General features: G+C 47.5%; 2 protein-coding genes across 3 annotated transcripts in view; one reads left to right on the top strand and one right to left on the bottom strand.

Annotated features, from left to right (window-relative positions):
* Nucleotides 1-25,618, top strand: ERICH6B (glutamate rich 6B). Its single transcript, XM_083799023.1, has 9 exons — nucleotides 1-631; nucleotides 6,808-7,019; nucleotides 15,416-15,570; nucleotides 16,353-16,417; nucleotides 16,987-17,132; nucleotides 18,788-18,876; nucleotides 19,199-19,351; nucleotides 20,762-21,026; nucleotides 21,534-25,618. The coding sequence occupies exons 1-9, from the start codon at nucleotides 283-285 to the stop codon at nucleotides 21,654-21,656; spliced, it is 1,557 nt and encodes a 518-aa protein (XP_083655149.1). The 5' UTR covers nucleotides 1-282; the 3' UTR covers nucleotides 21,657-25,618.
* The window catches only part of COG3 (component of oligomeric golgi complex 3), a 31,793-nt gene continuing 29,625 nt past the window's right edge, over nucleotides 23,625-25,792 (bottom strand). For both annotated transcript variants that reach the window (XM_083849258.1, XM_083849259.1), the window contains exon 23: nucleotides 23,625-25,792. In XM_083849258.1, coding sequence (XP_083705384.1) covers nucleotides 25,763-25,792 — 30 coding nt within the window. In that variant the 3' untranslated portion in view covers nucleotides 23,625-25,762.

Genomic DNA, 25,792 nt, shown 5'->3' with positions numbered 1-25,792 from the left:
TGTTTAACAAAATTCCACCAATGGGACTTCAGCCTGCCCTTAATACCAGGTATTCGCTTAAGTGCTTTGTTGAATTGTAGCCTAGTAGATCCTCTTGAAAAGAAAGTGATTTTCAATCTAATAAGGTTATCTTAGTGTGAACATTTTAACTACATCAATCAATACGCCCGTCAGGAGTAAATGACTAATGGGATTTCTCTCTTCTTTCTTTCTTTGTTACCAGAATGATGAATTGACTTTGCCTGTTGCTGAAGAGTCTCATCTCCTTAATGCATTGCAGATATGTCTAATGGACGCAAGCTGTCACGGCCTGGCAGTAACCAGTCCCCACCAAAAATATTTCCCCCTGGGACCATTTCATCAGATTCCAGCTCTGCTCTCACAGTGGAAAATGTAAAAAGGCTGGAAAAGGAGTATGCAACTTCTAAAGAAGCCTTCAATAACAAGAAAATACGAGATTATATTAAGCAGAGTAATCTTGCTCTCTCCAGCGAAGAGAAAAGTAGGAAAACCAGCACAGATCTTGTCTGGGAAGAAGAGCCTGAAGGAGCCTCATCATCCTTTCCAGAAAAATGGAGAGAAAATAACAAAGATGTTTGCTGGAAGACTTCTGCAGTAATTTCAAAGAAAGGTAAACTGTTAACAGGTATTGTTAAAAGCAGCCTGTTAGAAGGAAGGCAGCTGTCCTTGATCTTTTCTCAGTTTCTGTTTATATATGGTAAATGTGAGTGCCACGCAGGGGCTGGTTTGTCTGGGGCAATGGCAGTGAGCTGTGAGGGCAAGGCAAGGAGCACAGCACCCAGCCCTGAGCCCCAGCGACAGAGCCTTGGGACAGCTCATCACAAATGGAAAACACTGGTCTAGGTGCAACTGAAAAACCCACACATCCATTTTAGTAAACAATGTGTTCAGAGTGTCTGAGGTGTTCAAAACACCATGGTTTAGGCTTGCCTGGAGCAGTCACGGTTGCTGTGTTGCATGCATATGCCAGCAAATGTGTATTAGACAACTGTCTCTCACTAGATATTTCAAGCTATGTTTACAGTTTGTTGGTTTTTTTTCCATACGCCATGCCTTTAATAATATTTTACAGCTCATTAAGTAATCTAACTAGTGTTTGGAGGCAGATAAGAGAGACGGAAATGTGGTTAATCCATGGAAAGGAAAAAAAAAAAAAAAACCCTTAAATTATAGGGAAAAAAAAAGATTGTTTAAGGATGGGAAGAATTTGTCCTATTTTGACTGCAATGACACAGCCCATCTCTGCTTGCAAGCCAGGAGGTGTCTTGTGGCTGTGTGCAGGACAGGGTCACAGCTGTCCCCAGGGAGTGGGTGAGCAAGGGACGCGTGACAAAGACAGACCCAGTGGGGAGGGACCCACAGCATCCGTGGGGAACGGCAACTGCTTCCTTACTTAGGGCAAGTCCGGCTTTCTGAGAGAGAGTGGGTGCCAAAATGTGGACCCAAGCCAGGCAGCTTGGCCTCATCCTAAGCAAGGTTATTAGAGGAAAGGTTGGCCTTTTTCCCATATTTCCCATGGTCATTTCTATGACCATGCATTCCGCCTACTTGTGGGACAGCGCCTCGCACAGCCAGAAATGCACAGCTGGCATGAAAGAGCCGGGCTAACCCTTCATGTAAAGGGTCAGCAGTTTCCTAGAGAATTCACGCATCGTTCCTCCTTGGGGGTTGGCCAACGGAAATGTTTTCTGCTCACTTCTGCATATTTTTTTTTTCAATGCAAATTTTCCTGCCCCCGAGAATGAGAACAACTGACTGCTTGCACACGTAAGGTTTATTTCTTTTGAAGAGCTTTCCGCACGGAAACCAAGTGTTCTTAGCGGGCATGCACGTGAGCAGCATCCTGGAGGGTAAACCTGCTCCTGCAAAAGTCAAAGGATCTGAAATAGCAGCCACGAGCGACCGGTAGGGGATAGGTGCAGAAACTTCTCTCGGGGCTCTCCCAGGAAACCTCTTGTTGGATTTCCACAGTTTTTAAATGTGGAATTTAAAATTCAGGTGAAATAGGATGTTTCTCTCAGCCTGTTTTGGTAAAGGACCACTATTTAGAAATGCATACCAAGGAAAACCCAATGTAGCTGGGAATGCCTTAATAGGGATGTAGAATGAACAGTTAATTTGTCTTCAAGAATTTGTGTACTGCAGCAATTCAGAGGCTTCTTTGGCCCTTTTCAATCCCTTTTCATTGTTTTTCATCTTTCATAAGAATAGCTTATCTAGTCCTAGCAGTGCAGCCTCATTTTGATGCTTTTTCTGGCTCCCTGTCACAGCCATGCCTCTCTTTTTCCCACATCCTTTATTTCTCCACATTTTCTTCTCCACCACCTCTTCTGCCACCCCACTGCACAGCATCGATACCTCTCACCCTCCCCAAATGCCTCCATGTCCATGTCCTTTCCCCAACCTCCATATGCCAAAGGGGGGGTTCTCTTCCCCCACCACCTTCTGCAAATGCCTGCCCCAAATCTCTCCCTCAGGCCTTCCTGATTTTTTGGAAATAATGCCACTTGGGGTTTTGGCACTGAGGTTGCATGCAGTTGTTTGCAGGATGAAACCTGCAGGGGAAGGTGAAGTGAATTAGCTTGTAACTCTTGCCTCTTCCTCTGCAAAGCCTGCCCTCAGTCGCCAGCCACTTTTTAAGGCTCATTCTTCGGGAGCTTTTTCTTGGCTCGCCTGCAATTTATTATACCACTAAAAGCAATAGGGAAAAAATGTTCCTCGTTAAGGTGGGGGAGGTTTTATCTGAAATACAAAATAATGAAATGGCAAGAAATCTCAAGAAAAAAAAAAAAGAAAGGAAAAAAAAAAAAGAAAGAAAATCCCTGCTGTTCTACACAAAAAGATGATTTCTTTTTAAGATAAACCATTTTCTCTCCCCTCCAGCACCGGCGACAGATTCCCCGTCAGCTCGTCTCACTGGCTCTAAGCCAAGGGAATCCAAGTAAGGAGAGTAATTGGTAGCAATTTTTCTGTATCGCGCAGCCAGGTGAGGCTGTATTTATGCTGTACGTGGGCTGGCAGCAGGAGCACCAAACAGCTGGAGATTTACAGGATGCCTGAGACACCCACAGCCCTGCAGCCGCTGCTCTGCCTCTGCTGTTAATAAACTGGAAGCGATGCCTGTCCTGGTGGCTGTCTGTGGGCCCGTCAGTGTCTGGTGTATTCAAAGGGACGCTGATGGCATCTCTGGAGTTTTTGGTAATGTTACCAATGAACTGGGTGCCATTGATAATGTTATTTTTATTACTATTTGATGTTTTGGCTTTTTTCCTTAATGACATTACCACATGTGCTTGGCACTATGGGAAAAGGGATATAAGCGGCTGTCTAAGGGAAGGCTTGTCATATTGCTGCATGAGCACACAGCTAGGTTTTGTCATTACAAGGTCATAAATTCCCCACTGCAACATGAAGGAGAATCAGTCCCAAGGTTTCCAAGACTGCCAGTGGCCCTCTGCCCCTCGCATGTAAGGAGGAAGTGAGGGCACTTCAGGGAGGGGACAGTGATGGAAGCACCAGAGCATTGCTGCTCTCCCAAAAACCCTCAGGTTTTCACCCACAGATGTTGTGCCCAAAAACCTTTAAAATATGTAGGTCATTAATAAAAAAAGCAGCAGTCTTTACTGGCTTCCTTGAGTTACTAATGCAGGTAAACAAAATTATCAAAAGCCCTTCCCTCCTTCCCTGATTCAGTCTGAGTCAGGCCCCAATCACAGGTTGTTCAGCATCCTTTATTTTTTCCCATGCTTTTTTTTTCCATTTTTTGAGGCCACAGGCATCTTTGAATTAGTAGATCAGAGGCAATCACAAAATTCTCCCTGCATTGGACAGACACCTTGATAGCTCTTTGTCATAAGCTCAGACTGGTTTCATGCAGGCATTTCTGGCATTTTCATGCCAGACAACTTCAGGAAAAAGAAAAAAAAAAAAAAAAAAAAAAAAAGAGGGAGTGGGAAGGTTTCTGGAAAGCACCATTTGTGCTGGACGTGCTGTGACAGGGGAGAAGTCCTGCTTCCCATGCCCCAGGTGGCCCAAAAACCATGCTGCACGGTGGACCATGCCAGCCTAATGCTGTTTGCAGAGCCGTGCAAGGCAAAATGAGCAAAGCAGGGGCTCCAGGACTGGTGTTACATGATGCCACCGTGAGTCACTGCTGGGAAACCTTGCCTAAACCCCAAAGCCCTCTTCCCCTGTGGCCATGAACTGCCCACAAGCATCCCACACGGTGTCACCTCTTTGCAGGGGCGATAGCAGAAGGCACGAGATGGAGGACGAGATGACCCAGACGGAGTGGAGCTACTCAGATGAGCCGCTGGCTGCCGGGGAGGACAGTGAGTTCGTTTGAAGTGACCCTGCCCAACATCCCGAGTACTCAAGAACTGTGGGTTTGCTTTGGAAAGCAGCTTTTTGGCATCAGCTTACTTTAAAAACAATATTATTCAGAAATAAGTTTTGTTCAGCGGAAATTCTGATGCAGTTGGAGCACTTTGACAAGGATAAATGCCTCTCATTACCGATATCCTAAGTTCTGCTCCCTTCCTGTCATTAAGGCTCAAAATGCCCTGCGGCATTTTTCCTTAGATCCAGCTTTGCTTGGCTTTCCACATTATTAGGGGTTTCACGTAGACACCAGTGAGCACCCAGCGGTAAACCACACTCAGCACCTCAGCTGGTGGCACCGCGGCTGATGAGCATCAGCAAGAGCGCGCTGAGCCCCTCCATCCCCATCCCACTCTGCCGAGGCACAGGGAAAAGCTGGCGTGGTGGTGAGCTGAGGAAATCCCCCAAAGGAGATGGTGCTGGTGCTAAGGTCTGGGACGGCCCTGATGCTGGGTTTGTCCTCTGTCACCACCACAAGCTGGAGCTGAAGGGTGCTGATGTGGGAGGACACCCAGGGGTGCTCAGCTTCTCCAGCCCATGCTGTGCCCACGTAAGTTGGTTAAGTCGACAGGGATATTCCTGACCCAGAATGGGGCAATATTCCAGTTTTCAGCCTCTTGTTCCTCACAGACCTCCTCAGGCTGATGAATCAATCCTCTCTCTTTGCCCCAAGAAAGGGGTTGAACTGAGCTTCGCTTGAAGTGAAGCTGAGAGGTTGCTGCCGTTGTGGGCTAAAGCAGCAAAAGCCGTCCCTCTCGTCCATGCCTTCTGCAGCCAGAGGTTGCTCGTACCCTGCTCACCACCAGCCGTACACCTTCTCCAGCAGCCCAAGGTCACTTTTCAAAGGCAGCATCCCCTTTTGGGCTAATGCAACTCCTCCATCTCCAGCCATCCGAATTCAGAAGGATGCTCAAGAGCTGAGGTTGCTTCAATTTCCAGGGTCACGCCAGGCACCTAAATGTTTCAGGGGCTCCTCGTTTAAGTGCTTATCCATGAGAGAAGCCCTGCATTGTCACCAGGCTGCCTCAGCCCGTGAGGGCTTGTTAATGCTTAGCTAGCAAAACAAAAGGCATTCGCTTCTTGGCTACAGCTTGCTGCCAAGAGATAGGCAGGTCGTGCTTCAATGCAGATGTCTCAGGGAAAAAAAAAAAATGTGCAGTGCATTAGAGAGCTGTGACTCATAGAATAATTATCCTCATTTCTCATAGTTTATTAATAATTTAAACCCAATCTTGGTGTTATTGATCTATCATTGAATCGGAGATTTATTTCAGATCTGTAGTCACAGAAGCAGTAAATTTAATCCCCCTTCCCCTCCCACCCTTCCACCCACTAAACTCACTTTATAACTAAAACATGATGTTTAGGCTGTTTCAGTAATAGGAGAAGAGAGCTCTGGGGCTGTCAGTGGCAGGAGCAGCCCCAAGTCCACAGAAGATGCAGGTTCTGGTTTTTACACCATTTTTAGACCGTACCTCTGCCTGCGCATGGTCCCAGGGATGCTAAAGGCCCACTGAGAGAAGCAAATGCTACTTGCTGGCGTGTGCATCCTGACCTAATCTTACTTAAACTGGCAAAAACCTGAAGCAGCTGCCCCTGCGTCCCGGGAGGACCATGACCATAAAATCAATTTAAGTGCATGGAGGATCAAGCCTAGAAAACTACGATGTGAAGACTCCTACAGCAGTGCTCACTTGGCTGTAACATGTGTCGTGCATTCACTCGTACAGGCAGCAAGAGCTGTCCTTTTACAGGAGGCCAGGAATAGCAAACAGCGTGCTTTACTGCTATCAAGTGCCCAGAACAGTGATTTTTTTTTTTTTTTTTGTAGGCAAATGAAATTCATTTTTATTAGACCAATTGTAGTATACAGCTGGGGTGGAAAATGTGGTTTTGGCTGCAACAGCTCTTTCTCAGATCTGAAAGAAAGCAGCAAATATGCCCAAATGCTCATCTGTTCCTTTCCATATATATTAACGGATGCAATTAAAAGTATTACCCGCCCAACCTCACCACAGCAAGTGGGATATTTAATGTATTCAGGTCTTGTTACACCCTGGCGAGGTGAGGAAGTGCATTTTCCAGACACTTTATAAGTGAACAAGTACTTGTGTCCCCATCTCATTCCCCCTTTAGTTGCCTCCTCTCAGGACCTCCAAGGGTCACTTTGCTTTGCCATTTCCCTGCCAAGCAGAGTCATCAGCAAGGGAAGCTGCAGCCCGTGCTCATGGCCAGGAAATAGTTCGGGGCACAGTGCAGTGGGGTGCGAGTGACATCTGGGCAGCTGACAGTCACAGAAATGCAGCAGAATTTGGAGATACGTGGTCCGTACTCCACATGGCTCCCCTCAGAAGTCACGACGACGTTGTGTCCTCGTGCTTTGGGAATTTCTGCTCTTCCCTCCAGGTGTGGTGGTGCTCCTCAGGGACACCGAGATGTTCTCCGAGGCAGAAGAGAGCAAGGAGCCAGCTGAAACCGAGGAAGAGGCAGGAGCTGAGGAAGGAGAGGAAGATAACCAAGCAGAGATGTGTGAGCAAGGTACAGTGAGACCTTCACTTAATCACAGCAACCACGAGATAAATCTGAGCTTTCAAGATGCCCATCTGCCATTGATGATGGCCCTTTGAAAAGCCTAAACTAAACTAGAAATTGTTTTGCTCATGAGGATGGCCAAACCGCTGAAGTCCTGCTTTTGCCACCATGGATCAGGGATTAGCAATGTTTGGTGGTAATGGAGGACCAGCGATGCTGGATGCAGCCGTAATAAAAACGAGGAGGGAAATGTAAATTGGGGTATTTTTGTCAGAATACTAGAGGTAGCCTCTAGGAAAGGGTCGGGCAAATGCCTGGCAGCACCAGCCTTAGACCGGAGGGTCTCAGTCCTCTTCCTCACATGGCCTTCCTCCCCAGTTTCAATGGGTTCCAGTTCTGACCCCCCTCGGATGGTGGGGCAAGGGGCGTCACAGACCACAAGAAGCAAGAAAAACACATGTTTTGGAGGAAGAAAACAGCTGGGAAATGGGATGAAAAAAAAAAAAGAAAAGTGGGAATCTGAGAAAGAGAACAAGAAATATGGAATAAGAGAAGTAAAACAATATCAATATCTGTGGAGGAATTAATGGAAAACTCAGGAGGAAAGACCCCGGGAGCAGAGGAAAACAAGAACAGGGGTTAGGAGAGAAGTGGGGAAGGAAGGTGGAAAAGCAGAAGGAGAGACATTGAAGGGGGAGGTGGGTATAAACTAAAGAAGCAAAGCCAAGCAGAGAAGAAATTTATCTGGAAAGCCAAGTGGAAGCTGCAAAGCAGAGAGACTGATGCCAGAGAGCCGGGGGGGATAGACTCAGCAAGATGATTTTGCTTGTTGTTCATTGAAAGTTCAGTGGCAAAATGTAGCAGAAAACGTAACTCCTCTTTTCTTCTTCTGTCTGGGTATCTGCAGTCCTCAGAGGCTGCGAAAGAAAGGGCTGGGACAGCAAAGCACTTCCTTTCTGTTCTGGATAAAAAGCACTTGCACTGCGGAGAAAAGGGGAAAGGGCAGAAAGAGGAGAATCTTGCTTGTCTGTTTTCCTTTTTTTTTTTTTTAATTTATTTGGAGGTTTTCATTTTCACAACAGTCCCACTGGCTTTGGCACACGTTTCCGCGCTCGGCGTGAGGTCTGCTCCAGCGCTGGGTGCTGAGCAAACCACGAGGCACCACAGCAGAGCTGCTGCCTGGGCTCCCCCCCTTTGCCCACCCCTAGCCTCTCCATCTCCTATCAGTGGGGTGCAGCAGCTTGAAATCTGCAGGAGGATGCCTGGCAGATTTCCCCCACCCCGCAGCTCATCCCCCCATCCCTGCGGTTGCTTGTCAGCCGTTCATATAAATAGGATTAACATCCGCAGTTACACTGAGCTAGGTTGCAAATTACGCGGGCTATCAAGCCTCGTGCTTCAGGGCATACGCTGATTACCATCGGAGGGGCAAAAATGAGTTTTTCCAATAACAGAATATTGCATGATTGACTGGGGACATTACAGGGCAGAGCGGATTAGCCTCTGCCATCAGTATCAGTTACGTGTCATTACTGCATCAAAGCACCAGACGTAGGCGAGCCACTTCCACCCGGGCCGCGCTGCAGGTGGCTGGGTCTGGAGGAGCAGGGTCAATTGTTAAAGCCACTGCTGGCTTCTAAGCCTGCTATAAAAAGTGCCTCCAGCAAGCTGCACCCCCTTGCTTCTGCTGCTTGCCTCCCGGGCAGTACGCCGCATGTCTTTGGCTCGCTAGAGGAGTTCGCCCTCCTTCCCTTGCCCTCTTAGGGCCAGATTCAGCCCTGCAGGATCCAGCTATCCCCAGCCCATCGCCCTTTGTTTTTTTTTTTTTTCCTCTAACCCAAATGATATTCCTCTGGCACTGGTTTCTGCGGCTCGGAGCCAAGGGCTGAATCCTGCAGTACAATATAGAGGCCGTGGCCGTAAAACGTCATCCTATACCTTCATTTTATACAAGTCCAAATCACACGTGGGTTCCTGGGGCTCATGGGTCTGTGGCTTTGCAGCCACAGAAAAGACCAGTTCCTGCAAAACCCTGGAGCATCTCTTGGCGTCTCCCAACTCTGATGGGACTGAGAGGTACCGGAGGAGCTGCTGCAGCTGGTGGGCTGGGTGGTATCGAAGTGCTGGGGCATCTGACTGCTGGTGCTACACCTGGGCATGGAAGATAAGACCACCCAGGCTGGCTCCAGCTGGTTTTCCCCACCCTGCTGAGATGACACGGGGTCAGAAGCTGCTATGGGCAAAGAGCAATGAGGTTGGCCATGGGGGATGTCCTCCTCAGGAGTGTTTCTGATGGTCGGTGCCCCAGGAAGGGATGCTCCTGACTGAAGGGTCTGCTGACCCTACCCTTATGGTGCTTCCAGGGGCTTGTGAGAGGGACTGCAGTCCCCCCTTAGCTCTCTGCTATGGACGAACAGCTTTGCCCACGCTCCACTTTCAGACCATCTCATTTCCTTCGTCTTGGCAGCAAATGATTGTCTCATTTGAATGGAAGAGCTAGAATTGACAGAAAATCCAAAATAAGAAACATAATTAGCAGCAAAACTTTTAATTCCCCTTTCTAAGCTATTTCTAAGTGTGTTAGCTCTTATTTATTGAACGGGCTTGACATTTAGACAGTTCCTTTTAATGCTAATAGTGTTGATTACCAGGTTGAATCCTACTGCTTTGAGGAAACTGCTGCTCAGTATTCAGAGCTGCCGAGTTGCCCCTGCACAGAAATGCTTGCTTTTTCTTCACGAGAAATATGTATTATTCAGCACAACCACATTAAAATAAGGCAGTCAAGGGAGTTAGGAACCTGAGCCAGCAAGGGCAGCCTAGGCACAAGGTGTATGGCTGTGGGGTGCCCAGCTTTTATTTATTCATTATATTTTTATAATGATATATAAATAAAAAATATTTATAATTTGAAAATATATCATATAATACATAATGCACATAAATAAATAAATAGACAAATATTATTTATGTTTTAGCCTTTCCATGGCTAAACAATCTCTCTAGCACCAGTGGGATGGGGCCAGCGCACTGAGGAGGAGGAGGGGGTGGTAGGGGTAGTCAGAACAGGGAAGGGAGAGAGAGAGGAAGGGGAAGGGAAGGGGAAGGGGAAGGGGAAGAGGAGGAGGAGGAGGAGGAGGAGGAGGAGGAGGAGGAGGAGGAGGAGGAGGAGGAGGAAGGGGAGGAAGAGGTTTTCTACTCTTGCCCACTTGCAGTTTGCACTCTTGTTTCAGGACTCTGCTGCCTCCATCTCCATACAGAGCCAAACACAGCAGGAACTCCTTCCTAATGGAAATCTAGGGGCAAGATTTTTTTTTCCCCCATAACAATCACTATCAGATTATTTTCTTCGGTGTGTGTAATAGAGCTTTTTGTGCTCCCTCTCCTGCAGATCAATCGAACAGACAGGTGTCTGATTGCCCTCCTGTTTCAATGTATATCATCATTACTCCTTTCGGAGCTGCTGCAAAATAGCACAAGTGTCAATACGAACAGAATTCAGCCTTACATCTGCTTTAGATAAGGCTTTATAGGTAAAAATGGTAGTTTTTCAGAAAATAAGCCTCTCCTCCACATTACGGAGCGCACAATGTCAACACGAGGCTGCTCGGGAGATGCGGCCGCCTCCAGAAATCGGGCAGGCCGGCAAATGCTGAGAGTGACAAGCCAGCCTGCTCTGACAAGCTTTGCCAAGGGCTAGCTGAGTGCGAGGAGATTACCATGGTCTGGGGAGCAGAGATACTTGAGCTCAGTAATTTCCCCCGGGGCGCGATTACCTTGTAATAGCCACTATCCCTCATCCTCATTTCTCGCTGGAGACGAGGTGCAGAGTTAGGCTCCTGGCTCGTATCCATCAGCTGGTAAAGAGCCAAGGCAGGAGTTTTAAGGCAACCTTGGAAAGGTGCACAGGGACAGAAATGTATATGAGGTCCTGTCATTAACATCCTGAGCTTTCAGCCAGAAGAAGCTCTTATATATTGTGCAACTGAAGTGTTCCAATGTTTTTAGTGTGTTTTTTATTTATTTATTTATTTATTTATTTACTAGGGGAAAGTCTGAGTGAATCAAATCTGGACATTCAAGACAATGTGTATCTGCTTTTTGTTGCTCTCCCTTCATTTGTAACCATGCATAATGAGCAGAAGAGGAGGTGTTTTCTTTGGGTGCTGCTTTGGAACAAAAGAAAAACCAAGATGACCCAGGTCACGCCAGAGGAAAGTGAGCTGAGTGCCACCAAATGTCTTGTTCTGAGACACAGCCACTTGATGTCCCTGAAGGCCAGAAGGACTGGACAGGCTTCCCCAGGTCCCAGAGCTGGCCATGGGAGGAGATGGTGCGGGTCCGGTGTCTGCAGGTGTCCCTTTTGCTATGGGACACACATACCCATAGAGGACAGCCAGCACACGGGTGGGGTGGTGCTGGCCCTCGGTCACTACGGCCTGCTTCAGGGCTCCCAGTGATGGTCACAGAGGTCACTGCTTCATCTTCCACAGCGGAGATATCTCCCCAGAAGAGGTCCGTGCTCTGAAGTGGTTGGCCTACGGGGGCTTTCTCTTTGGGAGCTAAAGGAAGAGGGGATGCAGCTGCCCTTGGGTCTTGGTGGTAGTGCTTTTAAGCTGAAAATCATGCCTGGTGTGTTCAGCCTGGAAAGCCACCAAGCTGGTGTATCTCTGTGATGCAGGGGCTGTGTCAGAAGCTACGTCGGGCAGCAAAGACACCTCAGGCTATATGCAAGCTGCTTTGCCTTAGTGGCCAGGCATGAACGTAAGAATGGCTGCAAGGGGTGAGCCCACAATTGCTCCTGGCCCAGCATCCTGCCCTGGACAGGAGCCAGCAGATGCTCAGGAAGAAATACAAAAATAGAGCCAAAATTTGTTAGTATGCTTCCCAGAATACCCTCTCATCCCCTGGTGATCTGAGACTCAGGAGCTCCTTGCACTGTAGACACCACCTCTGCGTTTAATAGCCCTTGATGGATCCTTCTCCCATCGATTAGCTAACACCCTATTGAACCAGTGCAGACTTTAAACAGCCACCGTACCCCGTGGCAAGGAGGACCGCAGCTAAAAAGAACCTCTTCTGTTTATTTTGAGCTTGCCACTTGATAGTTTTCTCTGGCGATCATCCTTTTCTTTTGAAGAGCACTGAATGATGTGAACAGCTGTTCCCCAGTCACGCCACTCTTCCCATCTCAAAACTCGGTCATATTTCTTCTTCAGTCGTTTTTCTTCCAAGATAAAAAAAGTTTTAATCTATTCAGTCATTCCCTGAATGGAGGCCCTTTTATGCCTTTGATCATCTTCAATTGCCTTTCTCTGTAGCTTTTCTATTTCTTCTGTATCATATTTGAGATTGGTAAATCAGGACTGCACAATAGCATTCAAGAGATGGGAGCCCATGGATTTATACGGCAGCATAATGATTTCCTCTGTTTTGCTCTCTACCCCTAATAATTCCTAGCTTTCTGTTTGCTTTTTTGATTGCTGCTGAGCATTGAGCTGACATTTGCATAGAGCTATCTATTATAACCCGAAAATTCCATTCCCAGGTGGAAATAGCCACCTCAGAGCCCATTATTTTGTATGTAAAGCTAGGATTGTCTTTTCCCATGCGCATCACTTTACATTTATCTACATCAGATTTTACCTGTGATTTTATTATCCTTCTATTCAGTGCCAGGGGGGTCTTTCTGTGACTCTTCGCAGTCAGCTCGTTGCCTGAGCCGCCCTGAATATCATCAGCAAAATTCTCCTCTCTCTGCTCACCTCTATTTGAGATTACTTTTGAACACTTTGAAAACACATGGGACAGCATTTAGGCTAAGAGAGCAGCTTCCTCTCCGAAATTTGAAGTGCCAGGTCCCAAGAAGAGGGTAGAAACGCAGCCTCCCAAACTTTCTGGATGTCACTGGAGGTTAGTTGGTGCTTCTGGGAGTGGATGGCGATGTGCCTAACTAGCACGTCTCCCTCTCCCCACTGCACAAAGAGATGGGGGGGTGATGTTACTTGCTGGATTATGCATCTGCCCCCTCCTCCAGACTGTACGGGACCAACAGGAGACCCGACGGTGGCCCTTTTTCCTGGGCCCTGGCACAAACAGGCATACAAATGCCCTGGGGCCCCAGGAGAGGAGGCAGAAGGGAAGCGTTGGATGGTGAAGCCTTTATCTGAGAAAAGTGCTTCACACAAATCTGTGGGCTGTGGGTGCTGATGAATAACAGCTAACCAGCAGCTCTTCCCTGCAAAAAGCTGCGTGTGAGCCTGTCGCGCTTGCCCAGGGAAGTCCAAGGGCAGAGTCAGAGGAGGAACCACTGTCTGGTGGAGAAGAGCACGAGGATGACGGGACAGCAGCTCTCCTCCATACAGATGAGGTGAGGTTAGCACAAGGACCAAGAATTACTGTGAGAAGCACTTTTTTGGTGTGGTTTGTTTTGTTTTTTTGTTGCTGTTGTTCTGAGGAGCAGTGCCCAGCTGGAATGGGTGCTGGGTGACCTCTAGGATAACAACAAGGGGCACCTCTTTCTCCTAAAGGTGTCTTTGTTAAGGGGAAGAGGGTGGATAATTGCCACTGCTATTTGTAGGCAAAAGGAGTCGGGCTGAGCATCACTCCAGCAATGGAAAAGAGCACAAAATTATTTCACCCAAGGGAAAAAAAAAATAAACATCTTTAGTGGAGGGTTCGTCATCCCTGTCTGGCAGTGCACATCTGAGACACAGGGTCACATGGAGTGTGCCTCCACCTGGCCATCAGAGACTTTCAGATGGGCTTGTTTCCCTCTCCTGCCAACCCTGGTGATTTCTCGTGGCTGTATCTGGAGCCAAAACGTGCAGGATTGGTCCGCTCTGGTGAGATGTCTTTCAGAAAGCTGAATGGACACTCCTCAAGCTGCAAGTGGTTTTCAAGGGAGAAGGAAAGATAATGTTTTTTTCTCTAAGAACTTACCTGAGAGTAAAAATTGCTCAAAAGGGCAGCAGCTCCTCCCTTTAAGAGACTTAGGCTTGACCATTCTAAAGATTGACAAAGAAAGAAAAGAACAAGCAGCGGTGGCTGGGGAACAAAGTGTCTCGGGCTGTGCTAAGACCTGTGTCTCCAGCCAAAGGGCAAAGGGCTTCATCCCTGGTTTGTTCAAGGTTAAATCTGGGGGGGCTTGAATTCTCGTGTGGGGTACCCGATACCAACCAGCTGCTGGAGAACCAGGCAAGCTTGGTGTGCCCTGCAGCAAGATGGGTTATAGAAACCATCCCTTCGGTTGATGTTAAAAATGTCCCATTTCATTCGGTCAGAGCTGGAGGGTCTTTGCTTTCCTCTTGCAAGGGGAAGCTTTGAGGAGGAGCAAGTAAAAAATAATAACTCTTCTCACCACCAGACAGAGAGATGTGGATTGTAGTCAGAGCATGTCTCTTGTACAAGCAGCAGTGGCTGCAGCCAATATAGCTGGGCAAGCAAAAACCCTCAGTGCATGGAAAGCAACCTAGGGCAAGATGGTGTGTCTTCGGGTGACACCACTGCTCAGAGCAGAAGACATCAGGACAAGTACTATAAATACATCAGAGAGGGAAAAGGCCCTTAAAGCTAGACTTAAGCCACTTCTGAGCAATTATCAAGAAGGAGAAGAGCTGATCACAAACGTTTCCACCACAAACAATTTGCAAACAGTTGTTTTTTTCTTTCCAAAATGCAAACATCCCCACTTTCCTTGAAGTTTGCCTAAAGAACTGAGCACGTCTAGTGTTTTATTTAATGTATCCTCTCTGGGTTTTGTTTTTAAAGAAGAAACAGGAGTTGCTTTTTAAAACTCATTTGAGCTTTATTTTGCTCTCTTTTTTTTTTTCCCTTTCTCAGTGCTTCACAGCATCTTAAAGGCAAATTAAGTTGTTCCCATTTTCACATGAAAAGCAATTAATACTTTTCCATTGAGATCTTAGGAAGGAAGAGTGCACATAACAACTGCACTTATTTGGGAGCATACATAAATAAATATAGCCTGAGTTTCCTGACTATTTATATATATGTATATATGCACAAAAATGAGAGATTTGGTGTTACACTGAATGCAGTGGGTTTGGTTGCTTTTATGGGAGCAGTCTAGATTCAATCCCAATTCACTTTAAAAAATAAAAATAAATAACGACCCTGATACTGAATTTCCTTTGTCTTCTGAGGAAACTACTGTAACTGAAGAGCCTCCTGCAAGGTGCACCTTTTGCAGCACACCTGAGAAGCCAATCCCAACAGTGGCTGACCTGAAGGAGCAACCTCAAGAAAAAGTGAGTCTACCACTATGGTGTGAGGATGCCTTCCATATAAATAGTTCTTTTTTTTCTTTTTTCATGGCAAAAGGGAGAGCAACCACCTCATGGCAGAGGCAGAGAGGAAGGGATGAAGCCGGTGGGTGGAGGGAGCTGAAGGGTGAGGGGGTTCCTGGTCCTCCCAGGAGCCTGTTCCCAGCCCCACGGCTCCTGACAGGTGCTGCACCCCACAGCTCTTTTGCTGCCGGAGCTACAGGAAGGTATTTGACACTGCCATCCAAGACCTGATGAGCGAAGACGAAGCAGAGGAAGAGACGGATGCTGCTCCCCACGCCAACCCTTTGCAGGCTGAGCTGCGGAGTAGCATCAAGGAGAAGCTGCTGCAACAGTAAGGAAATCGGAGAGACTGGCTGGGGCACACTCACCTCACCACGGAGGGCATGGACCAGGCCACATCACTTGAGTTATCTGTCCTTCGTTGCTGTTTTCCCTTTTCTCCCACCGTTTTGGTCCTCTGGGGTCTGACTTATAAGTGTCAGCAGATCTTCATGGGAGCAGCAGCGCATGCCAAAATTCCCCTCAGGTGCAGAAGGACAATGCGAGGTCTGAATGCCGCACAGGGCACCTCTGGGTGGGATTTGATTTGAGCCTTTTGGGCTGTCTGTGGGGTCTGTAGGGTGCAGCAGTGTAAGTGGCATGCAGCACTTGGTCCTGCCAGCCAAATTTCCCCCTGAATTACAAAAGTAATTCAGTCAGGGGCACAACATGTAGGTGAAGCCAGGCCTGGGGACCAGCTAAATGTGTGTTGAGCTGTGTGAGCAGGAGGTCCTCAGGGCTGGGACTCACCCCTGCAAGCCCACAGCCATGCCCTCACCCATCACCTGCAGCTTCCCTGCACAATGGGCAGGAAAACGGGCATTTCTACTGCACTGCTCATCAGACATGCAATGAGATGGGTGCCCATCTCTCTTCTTTGTCTACAAAAGCCATCTGTGGTGACAATCTCACATGCAGCCATCCTCATTGCTTCAGGTGAATCCTCCTGAAATAACATCGCAAGATACTTTTTTTTCCCCTTAGATTTTGTGGGTAGTAACATCAGCCAACAATCTGATCGTATTTTCAACCTCCGTTGTTATTTTTTGTTTGTTTGTTTGCTTTTAATCTTAGGTTGGATAAGGGAGGCTTTGAGAGCTACAGGGAACTACTTCAGCAGTACCTGAGGTTTGTTGCCTGTAAGTACCTTTGCTAGCGAGCTGCTGCGACCACTGGCCTTGATTTGGAGCCAGAAGCACACAGCAGCTTCAGGGCACCCAGAGAAGAAGCAGGGATTGCAGCCCTTCGTGTAGGAAAAGGTGCCCTAATCCTAATGAGGGTGGTCAGGGACCTTTATAGTTACACAAAACATGGGTCCACGTAATTCCCTGCCTGTGAGGCCTGTCAGCTACATGCTGTACGTATGAGAGGAGCAGGGGAGGGTGCAGAAGAAACTTGCTAGCTCGTGTCTAGTCCAGCCTTCGCTATAAGCAATTCTCAGCTGGATGGTTCATTGTTTCTAGCAAGGAGATCCCTCACATCTCTTAGGAACACCATCCTACAGCATTACAGAGCCTACCGCACCCTATTTAGGCTAGATTTTCCCTTCCCACTTGTTTCTTCTCAAACAAAGCAAAAAGATGCAAAAACTCCCTAACCCCTCCCTCAGTTCCTTCGCCTTTCCAAATAATCCAATACAAAAAGCTTGGAGAAACAGACCTACATCGTTTTCCTCAACACCAACCTTCTAATTTTATTTTTTTTTCAGGGACCAGAATCTCTTTCAGACTCTCAAAACCAAATGAATACACTGCCAGACCAAAGACTGTCCGTTCCAAAAAGCACCAAGCAACATCAGCACCTCCAGAAGACCTTTTCGAGATGGACAGTAATTGTGCTGCAGAGCACCTGAAGGTGGGTGTAGCCTGTTGGAGCTCTTCTCGTTGCTTTTCAGGCAGGGATTATAGAGAGCTGTATGGTGTTTAGTGTGCTCGTATCCCGTAAGAGTCATGTTTTTTCCAGTAAAGTGCATTTAGACACCACTTACAGCGCATTTAGATACCACTTACGAGATATGGAGAAGGTGCTGATTCAGCAAAATGTTGAAATGTTTGTCAGTGAGTGCACCACGTCGATGGGACACACCTGCCTGTGGCTGTTGAAGGATGAACTTAGTCAGGTGTTTGTGGATGGGGTGGAAAGTTGAGCCTGGCATCCCTGGGGGTTTACAAGGATGATGTCCACGTGTAAATGTTTTACTTCAGGACCATCCTGTGCAGCTTGAAGGCTGAAAGCCACCAGTCAGCCATCTCCGTGCCAACTGAAACCTCGGCCCTGCTCTGCTCACTTCCATACCATCCATCCTTCTCACTCTCCGAGCCACGCTGCCCTGTCCCAACCTCCTGGCAGGGATGGATGCGGGCTCCTGAGCTAGGAACCCCTCGGAAAGCTGCTGGTCCCAGGCCAAGTCCAACAATTTGGCAGCCAGAGGGTGGCTGCCCGGCCCCCCACCACCTCAGCCCCCCAGCATGGCCCTTCTCTTCTCCCCCTTCCTCTGCCTCCCCAAACCAGAAAACATTTCTGCAGTTTCCTCAGGCATACAAGAAAACCGCCGGTGATTTATCACACAATCAGCGATGTTGTTGGCTTTTTTATTTTCGACATAGAAGTGCATTATACTGCTCTCCCCTCCTGAAATATAGGGGCAGCAAATCCTCCTGCCTGGGACTGCCTGTCTTTTTAGCCTCATAAAAAGACTGAAAAATGAAAGCAGGCACAAGATTGTCAGTTTGTAGCTTTTCTGTTCCCCTCCATCCCTTACAACCAAGGAGTAATCTTTAGCTAGTTTGCAGAGCCAAAATGTGCACCTTTGGGTTATTAACGAGTGCCGCAGCTCGGGCTGAAATCAGTCACTGCTCAGGTACCTGGGAGCTGCCATGGACGCGTCCCTCAAATCCCCGTGAGAGGCAAAACCCGAGCAAGGCCCTGTTCTGCACCCGATAATCAGCTGCTGCTCTTAATGATGATGTTAAAGGGGAGAAGCAAACTCGCTGCGCTTCCCCCGGCTCAAGCAAAACAAGCTGCTCTCCTTTTTTCCGGGAGAAGCAAGCAGTAATGCTTCTTATTCCTATTAGAAAGCACCAAAGCTCCTTTGCAATGCTTGGAGCTAAGCCCTCAGCAAAGAAATGTTTCTATTTCACTTGTCAGGACGTTGCTGGATAAATTACTCGTGTGTCTGATGGAAAGAGGGCTCCTGGCAAATTATATCATCGGAGAGCAGCTAATAACATAAAATAAAAGGAGCCGAGCTTTGTACATGAAATGTGAAAACACAGGACTGAAGGATGAGCTTCCCTCGGTAATTTAAAAGGCTTTAATTAAAAAGGAAGCAAACGGAAATATCAAGGCCAGGTGGAGAGCGCAGGGCGCGATGTTTTGGGGTTGGTACAGGCATGGAGAGAGGAAGGTGTGGTGTCGGGCACCCGCACCCCGTGCACCCAGGCAGGTGTCCCCACGACGCTCCCCTGCACCCCCACCTGCCTCTCACCACCGTGGTTTTCCTCCTGCAGCTCTGCCGTTCTCCCGGCCCCGTGAGAAGATGCTATTCCGATGGACGGACGTTTTTTCTCCTTTTCCCAGATGGAAGTGGTCAGGTTTAGCATCCAGCAGCAACGTAGCTCATGTAGAGGGGGGGCAATCATGGGAAAGTCGTGCCTCTGGGTGGACCACCGTGGCTCTCCTCCTCCCTGGGGGTAATCTGCCTCTGCATTTTGGGCTGGCTGCACCACTGCTGTGCTCAGCACTGCTCTTCAGAGGAAGTACAGCCTACAGAGCCGATAGCCTTCAGGTTGACTGCTTGAAGGGTGGTGGAGGACATGGGTTAATTTATTTCCCCTAGGCTGTGTCCCACATTGTGTTTCTTGCAACGCGTGCTTTCTGTGGGCTTTTGATGGGCTTGTCTTTCCCTAACCGCTTCCCAGCTACCCGTCAGGCAACGTGGCCCTTCTGATCACGTTCACCGAGGAAGCCCGGTTCACCTACGTCATCCTGGAGGACAGCAGGTACCTGGGCGTTAGGGCTGCCTTCGGGAGCCACGGCCACGGGGTCTGCTTCCACCCTGATGGACAGATCTGGTAGGTGCAGGCCCGGTGGGCCACACGTCCTTGGAGGTGTCTCGGTCCCATCACAGCACAGGGATACATAAGGATGTGTCTTCTCTCCTGGAGCGCCAGGTCACCACACCAGCAAAGCATGGGCTTATAATTTGCATGCAAGGGGACACTGCGATACCTGAGGTTGTCGAGCTTGATGTCACATTGCCTTTGGTTGGTTTCTCATATCCAGGTCGTGCTCCTCGCCGTAAAGAATGACTTAGGTGGCTGATTTCATGCAGTCTGAGTGGTAACGTGAGGTGACTGACAGCTCTCAGGAAAAGCTGCTGCTGTTTGAGCCTTCGAATTCAAATTTTTGCCGCCCCTCCCCAAGTCTCCAAAGTTTCCCCCTTGAAAGCCAGGAACTGGGGGAAATCATTAAATCCCATCTCAGTTTTACAAGTCCTCCCCGTGTCGAGACTAATGAATGGACGCATTAAATGTCTAACCGGCTATTACAAATCGCTTTGAATAGCTGTTGTAATAACACTGCCATCAGACTACTGCAGGTCCCACCGCCCGCCTGCAGACACGTTGGTCTCTCATCCATCACGCAGCAGCCAGGCTTTCGCGGCTCGACACCGCCGTGATCCCCAGCAGCACGAAGCATCACCCGCCCCGCAGCCTAGCCCCGTCCTTCACCCCAGGGCGCTCCTGACCCCGCTGGACCATGCTTTTCAGACTGCTTCCCATCAGCACGAGCCCCAGGCTCGATTACAGCTCTCCCAATACCTCCCAGCAGCCATAAATTAAGGGCAACATCGAGCCAGTGACCACTCATACATTTATAAAAAGCTTTCTTGTTTATTCCTGCTGTTTCTTCCAAGCTGCAGCACAAGTTAACGCTGGGCTTTTGCTGCGGTGGTGAGAATCAACTTCTTTAACACGCCAGCAGGAAAAACGCAACGTGAATGATAAAATGGCCCCGCGTGCCACGTCTGGGGGGCTGCTCCAGCTCCTGGAGCCACCTCCTCGGGCTGTCGTGAGATGGGGAGCATTGATTTGTATTTGTGTGCTGTAAATGAGGGCTGTTCCCCCATACACAGAGTTTCCCTCTCCTTTGTTCTGCATCAAGGCCGTTCCCCACACCCTGCCGTGCACACAAACATGCGTGACCGTGTGTGGGACACCTACTCTTAGTACAAATGTTTACAAATAGAAACGACCGTGGCCAGTAACTCTCACATGCAGAAGAGCAATGGGAAGAGGGGCAGCCCGTGCTACACGCAAATATTTTCTTTGCCCTCCGAGGGCAGGAGGGTTTTGTAGGATAACCGTTATGAAAATATCATCCCTGATCTGGTGGATCAGCTCCAGGCCCTGACTCGTGGAAGGCAATAATAATTACTTTTGTCACAGCGCAGATAAGAGGTAGCATTTAGGACGGGGAAGCTGTTTGCTCTGGATTCACCCCATGTTTGTCCCCAGGACCATCCTGACCCCTTGCACCGGAACCTGCTTTGACCAGGCAGGGGCGAGCCAGAAGCGCTGGAGCTGGCACGACCTCAGCCACCACGTCCACAGCCCCCCTTTCCAGCCCATCACCATGAAACTGAACGGCCACCTTACCCTTAAAATTGTGTCCCAGGATCAGATTCACCTGTGGTTCACGAGCCGCAGCAACTGCATCCACTTCAACGTGGGGGCCCGGCTCAAGGTGAGCATTTTCTGTGCCTGGAGCAGCCCACCTGAGTAAAGCCGTTTCCCTGGGGCTGCTGCATGGGTCTGGTCACAGATTTTCAGGTGAAAAAGTCACCATTTCGTTCAAAAGCAAATTTCCTGCCTGTGTGAGTCTTAATGAAATTCCCCTTCAGGAAAGCATTTAGCCGAGACTGAAACACTGCCACTGAAGGGTGAGGACAGCATGTCTCAAATTCATTTTGAAACACTATTCCTTCTCAAAACATTTAATATAAATGTCAATACAAACACAATGCTCCTGATTTTATCTAAACACCATTTCACTTAACGTGAAACAAGCATTTGGGGACAGGAACAACCGAAAATCCTTTGGCATTTGTTGCCACTCGGGTTTCCCTCCTCTGACCCTCCTGGGATGAGGGCAAGCATGAAAGGTTGGGTTGGAAGCGATGCTCTTCCACAAAGCCTGCCTCCAGGGGTTTCAGCATTAATGCCCTTCTTTTTGCTCGGGCTCTCTTTGCAGTTGAAAGACCCCAAGACAAGTCACCTGCTAAAAGGGCTAGAAAGCGAAGAGGAGCTCTTCCTGCAGTCCAAAAAGATTCAGCTCAGGAGCCTGCTCTCCAAAATAGAGGCAGTTTTGCAGTAGCTTTGGCAGTGCCCCAGCTATATCACTCCTTGTGTTCCATCATCTTGTACCTGCATGAAATACGGAAACAAAGACCTCAAGACACGCAGCAAACGGTTACACGAGCACTTCAGATCTGCTTTTCCTTCATCACGGTGAAAACAGTCACTTGGCAATGAAAAATAAAGCTCCTTTTTCCAAGCCCACCATGCCTACCTTCCTGTACGTTGAGTCCTTGTAACACCAGGCCCACCTCAGTTGAAAACACTTGTTGGATTGCAGTTCCATCGGGGGGATTTCACTGAATGTTACCACACCGATCACTGAAGGAGGAGATGGTTTCCCTCCTTCGGCTGATGCGCTGGACGTGGGGAGCTCGTCGCACTAACAGCCACGCTGCCTGAGCGGGGATGAGCAGGGGCAGTCCAAGGCAGAGCGAAGATGAGGAGCCTCTGGGTACGCAGCTCCAGCTTGGTGGCATGGCCACAAGCCACTAGTTTCACGACTGAAAGGGACTGATTCTTTCCCACGTACTAGAAGTTTCCCCTCGTGTTTCAAGCAGCAAAGAAAACAAGTCTGTAGCACAGTCCCAACAAAACTAGGAAGAAGCCATAGCAAGCCAAGCTTTCTTACAAGAGCCGTTCGGGTGCCAATACCAGGATTTACACAGAGATGACCAACATGGGGGACCACACCACAGCGGAGCCTGCAGCGATGCTTCCCCCACGAGACCAGTCAGCACGTTTTTGCTCCTCCCGGAGCAAAAAGCAATGCTGCCTAGAGGTGACACCTCACACGAGCACTCCACCTGCCACCCAACAGCCCAAATGTCCCTGTGCCACTGCATCGCTTTAAGCATGCCCTGGAAATGCCCAATTAAAAAGGCACCCAGTGATGTTATCAAAGCATTTTACCCTTTAAATATCTAGATGTTTATTTCAAACACCATGCATTTTAACAGATGGTCCCAACTCCTTACTTCTTGACCATGCTTTTATCTTCACCGGGACATTTTATTGGCTAAGTTTTCTACAGGCAGTGCTGAAAGACTCCTTTCACTGGACTTACCATCAGATCATTTGAAGGAATGGAGACCTCCGTATGCCCTGAATCCACTTGGTGCATCGGGGAGCTTTTATTGTATTCTGAGACCTTCATATCCAAGACCTGATTTGCTGTAGGGTCTTGGCTTGGTTTTAGGGTTCAGTAAGACTGAAAAAATACGTGAGGGTAGGAGAAAGCAGCATTCACAGACACAAGGCTGGGTTTTGCTGCAATGACCACAAAGTCTGTTAGTGGCAAAAACTTTCTTCCTTTTCCTACCCACATCACTTTGCCAACACCAAACAGGCACAGTTCGAGGAAGAGACTGTTGTTTTTGCTTGGAGAACACCCAGCACAGTATAAGCTATGGTGCAGGTGTCATTGTTGTACAAAGAAAGAGAAAAAAGAACGAGTAAATGCCTGGCCAACTGCCTTGGCATTCACTGCATTTCCCAAGACAGACAACCCAAAGGGCCAAACCTTTTTAGCAGGCTCCAAGCGTCCAGGCAGCAATGGTCACACGCTGCTGCCTGCGCCAGTCAGAGAGCAGATAAATTCCACAAGAAAGCAGTGTTTGTCCTGAGATGAATTCATTCAGATGACACTGCCAAAGCCAGAGAGTAAAGGGATGCCTCACACTGACATTACAGTGAACAAACCACGAGCCTTTGAATGATGCGTTCCTACAATACCAAGGGCCAGAAAAACAGTTGTGGTAGTAAGAAATGATGGGTAGATAAGCCTGCAAGCAACAGGCAACAAGAACAGCTATCAAATAAAATAATCATTGTGCTTTCAGCCACCACGTCCCAAGTTTACTCCTAGTAAGGGCCAACTAGATAAAATACGTTCTTGTTACAGTCACGGTTTCTTCCCCCTAATAAAATTGCAAGCAAAGAGACCGTTTAGTCACGCAAGACCACTTGTCAGTAAAGAAAATACCAATTTGTCAGTAAAGAAAATACAAATTTACTTTATTATAACCATAAAGAGGGATTATTTCAACAATTAGCTGTACGCTCAGCACTCAGGTATACATCTGTGCCAAATAAAGTCATTTCTCTTACTGCCAAAGAAGAACACTTCTTTTTAACAATGTACTCACTGCCTGTGCTTACAGGGTGTTTATCGTCTCTGTATTACAGTTATCTTGACAGACAAGCCTCGGGATACAGAATAAAGCTTTACTCTTTGACCAAAATAGGAGGCAACATTTTTATTTAAAAAAATTAAAAACGGCAAGTTTCTAGTCAGATAATATAAAGCATCTTAAATTAATCTTTTGAAAGTATTTACACTATTTGTAAACGTAAATATCTGAAACTGTACATGTTTAAACAAATGGTCATTTAGCAAACAGGCTGTATAAACTGATTGCTCTGCTAATCTTCCAGCCAGCTGACCTAGAGCTGTCTAGGTATTCTAGGAGAGAAAAGACCCAAATCACAAGAGTGACTACTGCAAGGGTTTACCCTTCACATCTCTTCTGTACAATGTATTGAGTCCGTCACAGCTTTGTACAGTGACCATGCAATCCTTCTGTAAAACTTTGTAAAAAAAACAAATATACATATATTACAATGCACTGGACAGTATTTTACAGCCTGCGTTTCTACATACGTTAAAAAAAAAAAAAGGGCAGGTTTTCTTCCTTGTTAGTTCCTTTAGTTAATTTTAAAGAGTCATGTAAGGTCCTACGAGTACCACTTACGTACCTCAGCACCACTGCTGCAACACTTCTCTTGGTAGCTTTAAATCCTGCTGTTTTAGTCTCCAGCCACGTGATTCATAACAGGAAAAACATTAAATCAAAACACCACTGATGTGCATGGAAGTGTCTCCGTAATTAAAATTTCAGAAGAGTTTTTACGAGTGAGTTGAAAGTCTGCCATGTACTTCACCATGTTTTTCTTCCGCAGTGCTGCACGATAAAGATTTACACACCGAGATACTCTAAAGCTGCTCTTAGTGTTTCATTCAATTAATGGCAGAGTGGTTAGCATTCAGCTTTCCGAAATAAGGATCAACTAATGCCTACTGATCACATCACAACGTTTACCAGTATCTGTATGCTTAACCCCTGCTAACAGCGATGATTTGACAGTGCTTACACATTCATTTCTGGCATCCCCTCCATGCCCCCACTAGCATTTGCTCCAGCACACAGCGGCTGTATAAATTCTAGTCCCAGCACCCACTTTCACTAATCCAACACCACCAGTTGATCTTGGGTATGGCAAAAAATACACAAAAAAAAGAAAACACCTCTAACCTAAAACTCTAAGTACCTGAGAATCTCAATGCTACGCTTTGCTGTAAAGCATCTGAAAACATGCAGTTCCCTCAGAAACAACAGAAATTATATTGCACAGCTTTCCATTGCAAATCCCAAGAATCCGAGATTCTTTACATGGAGTAAGGCTAGAGCATAAAACTTCAGGTCAGGCCTCGCAGCTCTTAATCACAAGAGTACAAGAAAAAACAGCACATCCAGTGTTTCAAGAAACGCTTCAGATGTAGAAAATAAAGTTTTCCCAGCTAAAAACCTCTGAATTATGTTCACGCACTTGGTAAATTATCAGGATTCTCAGGGGTGTTAAAAAATTGGAGCATGCCTGCTTAAGTCAAACGGTCGTATCAACGCGCTTATCTCCAAGCCTTGCAAATACCTACCACCGCTCCCATTTTATTCCCTGCACTTTACTTCCAGTGTGGTTTTGAAAGCGCTTCTCTTCACTCCATTCATCAGCTTAAAGTATGAAAGGATTTTACATAAAAAAACAGGACTTCAAGAATATCTGGAGAAGGCAGTAACTGAGCTTCCATAAGAGTGATCAGCAAAAGGTTTGTTTTGTTTTCTTTCTCCCCCCCTTCTCAAGCCAGCAAATAGGAAGACCTTTAACAAATCAATAAAACTGATTTTTTTTTTAAAACTTTTTCCTAAAACAGGGTTAAACAGCCTGGAGGGTTTTAATGCAGGCTGGACTGCACAGGGGGATCCTTCATTTATTTCAAGCAAATGTCTTCACGTCCCCTTCACTGTCTGACATTCAGCTGAAGTTTGTTTGAAGCAGCCTCACTGGCTACTTGGACATCGACAAAAGTAAGTTCAC

The sequence above is a fragment of the Anser anser genome (assembly GCF_964211835.1).
Source record: "Anser anser genome assembly, chromosome: 1".
Classification (NCBI taxonomy): domain Eukaryota; kingdom Metazoa; phylum Chordata; class Aves; order Anseriformes; family Anatidae; genus Anser; species Anser anser.
This window is presented reverse-complemented; position numbering and strand designations above follow the sequence as displayed.